Below are 6,456 nucleotides of genomic sequence, written 5' to 3' on the forward strand. Positions count from 1 at the left end.
GGGGAGTTAATAGTACAGATTAAACTTTGCCTGACTGTTGGCTTTTTTTGTTTGCTTTTTTAGGTGAAACGTGGAACCCATTAAAGTTGCACTACCAATTACGGAATGTCCGTGAACGGTTAGCTAAAAATTTAGTGGAAAAAGGTGTACTGACAACAGAGAAACAGAACTTCCTTCTTTTTGACATGACTACGCACCCCCTCACCAACAACAATATCAAACAACGCCTCATCAAGAAGGTTCAAGAAGCAGTTCTTGACAAATGGGTGAATGACCCTCACCGCATGGACAAGCGCTTGCTGGCACTCGTTTATTTAGCCCATGCTTCAGATGTTCTGGAGAACGCTTTTGCCCCCCTTTTGGATGAGCAGTATGATTTAGCCACAAAGAGAGTGCGACAGCTCCTGGATTTAGACCCTGAGGTTGAATGTATGAAAGCCAACACGAATGAGGTTCTGTGGGCTGTTGTAGCAGCTTTCACAAAATAACTGCAATCAGACTGAAGTGTTCTCTCTTCTTTCATGTAAACCAGTTGTTTCTCTTCTATTGACTATTCATGTTTTCTGTAATTTGTACCTTCTCACATGATGAATCAGCTCTTATTTCATGGGAATTATAAGTGGTGTATTCCCTCCTTCTCTATGTATCTGTATGCAGGATTCTGCTGGTACAAGAGACCTTCCTGTTTAAAAGCAACAGAAAAAGGTTTTACTGCCATATTGGCACTTCATTTCTATTAAATTTAAGCTATCTGAAATACTTGGTTTAATCTATTTTTCATCTTTTTGTTACTGCAGTGGTTTAACTTGGGAAGCACCTCAAGGAGGAAATGTGCATGCAGTGGGATCACTAGTCTTAGCTGACACAGATGTGTGCATGCATCAATAGTTCTGCAGTACAATTCATAACAGATCAGAAAAGGGCCTTTTTAAAATCACCAAAGCTCCATATTGAAGTATCTGTCGGGACACTTTATAGACAGACATCATTTCAATTATACTTAACAAAATTACTTTAAAAGCAGAAATGCCATTAAGCAGCTTTGTGAACAGTTCTTGTTAAATGCCCTGTGAATTTCACTTTACATGTAAATCTCCTGTGTACTTATGCTTTCATTAGAACTATAACTGAGTCATAAGGCTAGTGTAGAAAGGTCCAATTGTTTCATAAAACAATTTTGGGATGGGATACATTCCATTATATTGTATATAGAGTTCAAAATGTATATTAACAATCTCCCCCATCTTAGTATTTTGCAAGATTTACTTAGTTGTACACCTGGTGCCCCCTTACTTGCTGTCAGTCATCGCCATTTGGTGAAAGGAAAGGCCTCTTATAAAGAGCATGTATGTGAGAGCTGTTTGGTTCCAGTGTCTGCAGAGTTTACCATGCAGGTATTCTCAGTCTATGCATTGCCTTTGATAATTAGTGTATGGAAAGAGACCACTTTCTATCACTGTTTGTAATTTTCTTTTCTCCTGTATGGAAGAGGCTTGTGACCAGTACAACTCTTGAGTGCAGTTTTTAATTTTGTTTGTACACAATGTTTGTCTCTTAAATGTCATAATCTGTTTTACACTTTAAAAATAAAAAGTCAGTCCTAGCCGGTGTTGCATGTAAATGGTTAGCAAGTAATGACTGCAGTTCAGATGATTAAGATTTCTGTAATGGGACGCTCTACTATATTTTAATTTTTTATATACAATTATGCTGATTAGCACACTATTGTAAAAAATATATATATATAAAAAAACTTTGGCTTTTTAAAATTTATTGCCTCTTTACCACTGCTTGTTATTATCTCCCATTTGTTTCACAGTGTAAATATTACKCATTGAACAAATTAACCATTGATTTATCTATTTTTTTCCTCATAACAGCGCAGATTTATAGCGGGGCTTACAGGTGTTTAGAAACTTTTTTGGTTACTATTCAAAGCAAGAATACTAGATGGTGTATAACTGTAGAATTGAAATTTAAGGGATCCCCTAATCTGTATACTAGCTTTTTACCTACAGTAAATAAACTATGATCTTGAAAGTGCCTGAAACAGAGCAAGCATGTCATTTTTATTTTGTGTTGCTAATTAGAAAGGTTTTATTGCTTAACTGAAAGCTTTAGTTAATATCCTTCTTATTAGAAAGGGAGAGTTTATATTAAGTAGATCAAACTGACCTAATCGGTGGTGTCACTCAGATCTGCAGGATTCATGACTGAGAGAGACCGAGTTAGCTTAAGCGTATGTGGCTGTGCCTGCCATGGGTAGACCTCTTTCATCTTCAGCACAGCTCTACAGCCTCGTCTGTGACTGGACTTCCAATTTTGCACTTCATTTTAAAACATTTAGATGCCTAAGTAGTTGACTTTAAAATACAACTTAAATTCATCATACCTCTATAACCTTTTTTTTAATAAACGGTTTTAAAATATGGTCCTTAACATTTAATGCCACATCATTCTTTCAGTTCTTAAATGCTGTTTCTTTAGAAAAATGAAATTAAAGGTATATTGCAAAGTATTTCAAACTGGTTTACAAACAAAAAGTTAAACAGTGTTTTCTCAGTTGTAAGATGCTGTGTTTAAAACTTTGAGGAGCTTGGGCATGAACTTTGGACATTTCTTCTAAACTTTTTCAAAATGTGATTGCTTTAAGCGTGGGGGGAAAATGAAAGCCTCTGTGTTGCTCTTATATTTGACAGTCTACAGAATACTTTTTATACTTGATAGTATATGTTAACTGGTTGCTTTTATTGTCTGTCTCTCTCCTGTGTTGTGTTTTTTTTCCTTTTCTATAGCTCTTTGAGAGGAGAGAAAAGTAATTAATTGGAAAAGTTAGAAAAGGGTAGGATATTCAGGAGCAAATTGAGAGCATAAATGTTAAAACAGCTTTGAAAATCTAAACTACTTGAAACATGCTTCAAATTGACAGTATCTTTTCACAATCCCTTTTCTGTCCCCTCATCTTCCTTTTGCGAGTCTTTTTCATGCTCCTGCTGGTTTCCTGTTAGGTTGTGAGGAACAGTGGGGTTTTGTCCCCTTTGCAACTAATGCGGTAAGAAAACCTCCCCTCTTTTTACCCTCTCCAGTAAGAGTTTTTAAATTATTTCATGTACAAGACAAGAGGCCTACAGTGTTCATTGTCACCTTAATTTTGCTTAAAGGCAGAACCTCTGACTGCAATAGGGAGAGTTTGCATTAAGTGGATCCCCGAACCTCTCTGACAGGTTTGGTGCAAGCCACAACAGGTTTGCAAAGGGAGACAGTATCTTCTGTTGGCTGCCTGATACAAACCGGAGGCAGGGGGACAGGTAGCTTTGGAGATCTCAAGTCTTGGGTTGTGCTTTTAAGAAAAGCAAAGCCCCTAAGTCTTAACAGTGAAGGTAAATTTGCTACACTATAAGGGATGATTTAGCAAACGTCCTCGCCTTCATTACTGTTTGTTACTATAATAGAGGAAATTTCAAAAGGTTTAATATAGTACACTGCTTTGTTCTGCTGAGATTACAGTACCCTTCTTCCCATTACCTACCACCGCAGCTCACAGAGGCCTGGTTTTGAGGCAGTTCTGGATGCTCCGAGTCTTCAGCCAGCTCTCACTGGCTGCTTAGAGTGAAGGTTGCTATCCATAACCTGAACTCAAACCAGTGTCTCAAGGAAAAATAGATACTGTTCAGGGGCTCATTTTTTTAAAACAAAATTTCCACTTATGTCAAAAATGGGATTTAAAAGATAAATCCAGAAGCTGGTATACTTTTTTTTTTTTTTTTTTTTGTAAATTATACAGTCCTTGAGATTTATATCCTCCTCTCCTGTGTTTGTAGAGATGACATTACAGTGCTCCTATCTGAGATGTTAGTGAAAACTGTGTGCCATGCATGATGCTTTCGAGATCTGCATATGCTTCCAGGTGAAAATGGCATAAATTGGCTATAAAGGACTGGTAACTGAGTGCTCATGTGTTCATGCCCATTTCTCCTACAAAGTGAAGATATGTATTAACTAATGTGTTCTCTGTGAACTGGACTGAATCTGTAATGAAACAAAATAAAGCACCCTTTCACGTTATAAGCTGCAAATGGTTAGTGTGTATCACATGCATGTAATATCTAAAGGATTCATCTGTTAAGTGATTTCCAAGTATTTTTCCTAAGGTTCTGGCCTACACCGGCTTGGGGAACAGAACTTAAAGAATTCCATCAAGCCTCATTTCTGCCTACATTGGCTTCAAGCAGTTTAACTAGTCAAAGTGTGTTACATCCTAGTTTCCCCTATTATGTCCATCTGTCTTTCTATATGGAAGGGTGTTTCCAGATTCAGAGGAGTACAGACTTCTTCCAAAAGGAGAAACTTATTTATTCTGTGGAAATGCTAATGTTTACAACAGTTAAATTACTCAGGAAATCAGATGTTTTCAAGTACTGTGTGTCAAGTATAAAAGTGTGCTTTCAGGTATGTGTAGGAGGGGAGGCTCTTTGGATGGGGAAGAAGCACTAGATCAGAGCTACTGCCCAAGTTCATCTCTGAATAAGGTGTGGAGTTCCCTCCTTTGGGGTCTTGTTTTCTTGCGCCTACAAAGCAGCAACACTAAGCACTGTGAAAAGTCAAGGAAAATAAATGCCTTCTGACTGAGCAGAAAGAGCTTCTCTAGAAATGGTGAGAAGAAAAGCTGGCTCCTAAGCAGAAAGGATAGGGAAGGAAATGATGATGAGTAGTAATAGCCTTTGGCTTTTTTCCCCTACCTTTCTGCACCTCCAAACAATTCATTGTTTCTTTTTTTCCTCTTGACTTTGGCCCCTGGTCTTCCCAGTTTCTTCTCTTTTCCCTATTTCACGTCTTGGTGATTTCCTCTTTCATGCTCGTGAACATCTGTACTGTCTTAGATATTTCCACTCTTGCTTCTTTGTTACTAACCTTTTACTTCCTTCACTTCTACAGTCACTCAAGCTCTACTCAGCTACCCTCTTTTCAGGTTGCTTTCCCCTCTGTTCTCTGACTCCCTGCTGATGCTTCGAGGAACCAACCCTTCTTCAACAAATAGTTTTGTCAATACCAAAAACTGAAGTCTGATATCCTGCAGATTTTGGCTTTGTGGTTGATTGACTTAAAGGAATCTGCTTTCTAATCAAGAACTTCACAGCATCTGGCTTTCTGCTATGGCTTATAACACACAGTTTGTTAAGATGAACAGGAACTGATACTAATTTACCTTGAAACTGCTGTCTGCATGCTTCAAAAGCTAAGCTGTTATCCATGCAGCAGGGTGGACATACAGATGAGGATAATGATTTTGCCAATAGTCTCATGTCCCTGCATCAGTGCTCTAAGAACTTGCTCTCTCCTACTGGAACTTTTTCTATAGCGAGGGCATATATACAAGATTAATTTTCCTTCTGGGTTCTCTTAAAAAAGGGTTGAGCTTGTGCTGCAGCTCTGAAGGGCATCTGTCTACTTGGCCGAAACTTGGAAAGTTTCTTCAGTTTAGTTAAAAGAGAAGTGGGAAAAGAAAGAGGCACAGATATACTTATAATGTGATCACATAAACCCTGTTTTCCTGGCAAAACAGACTAAAACGTTCTGCTTTTTCATTTTTGCTTTCTTGTCTCCCAATACATCACTCAGTTCCTTCCCATCTGGTGTCTACTTGGATAGGCTTTGCCATCATCTAATGCATTAGTTTGTCAGGATTTATGGTGTGTTGCCATTCTCTACCCCTTCCTTTTATACATTTCTTCAAGTCTGGGTTTTTTTTCCCTTTTCTCTGGGATTGATCTTGAAGGCAAATGTTACAAGAAGGCTTTGGTTTGCTGTGAAGTGCCATGCAACAGGACTTGTGTTCTCCAGCTGGCTGATAACTGTCCCATGAAATGTGTTGGAGGACCTCTCTAGAATGAATCCACCCTCTGGGAAGTTTTCTTGGGGCAGTTACCTTGTGGCTTTGTTTCAGATGCTGAACATGTTCCACACGGCAGCACAAAGCAGAGTTACGAACGTTAGCCAGGTCCRTAAAACGACAGAGAGTCTTAACAGGCCTTTCTTTGTTTTCTGCCTGTGCAAATGAAACCAAATCATGTTACAACCAGCTTTTAAAATTCTGCTATGACTCTTCAAGCTCCTGAGGACCTCAGTTGCTTCTGAAGATAAGATTGAGCTAGGTCATGAAAGTTTTGCAACACTAAATAGAGCAACGCCTACATGCCATTAAAAATCTCAGGCCTTGTATTCAGAGGACTTGCAGAAGAAAATTAACAAAACCAGGTCATCTCTCCAAGCGACAATCTCACAGTAACCCACCTCAGCTGTGTCAATTAGCAGAGCCCTTGGTGGAGAACTCACACTGATGTCTGAACAAAAAGTGGTCCAAGAGGGTTTCGTCTCCTGGAAAGGTCTGAGATTCCTGATGCAGTTAATGTTATGCAATACTCTTCTGACATTTCAGAAAGATCTTGTACGGATATG

General features: G+C 38.7%; 1 protein-coding gene across 2 annotated transcripts in view; it reads left to right on the plus strand.

Annotated features, from left to right (window-relative positions):
- Positions 1-4,065, plus strand: part of GOLPH3 (golgi phosphoprotein 3) — a 26,186-nt gene extending 22,121 nt beyond the window's left edge. For both annotated transcript variants that reach the window (XM_026087187.1, XM_026087188.1), the window contains exon 4: positions 64-4,065. In XM_026087187.1, coding sequence (XP_025942972.1) covers positions 64-488 — 425 coding nt within the window. In that variant the 3' untranslated portion in view covers positions 489-4,065. The remainder of the gene's footprint in view (positions 1-63) is intronic.
- Positions 4,066-6,456: the final 2,391 nt, after the last annotated feature.

Source organism: Apteryx rowi, unplaced genomic scaffold, assembly GCF_003343035.1.
Source record: "Apteryx rowi isolate R43461 unplaced genomic scaffold, aptRow1 scaffold_71, whole genome shotgun sequence".
In the NCBI taxonomy this organism is placed as follows: Eukaryota; Metazoa; Chordata; class Aves; order Apterygiformes; family Apterygidae; genus Apteryx; species Apteryx rowi.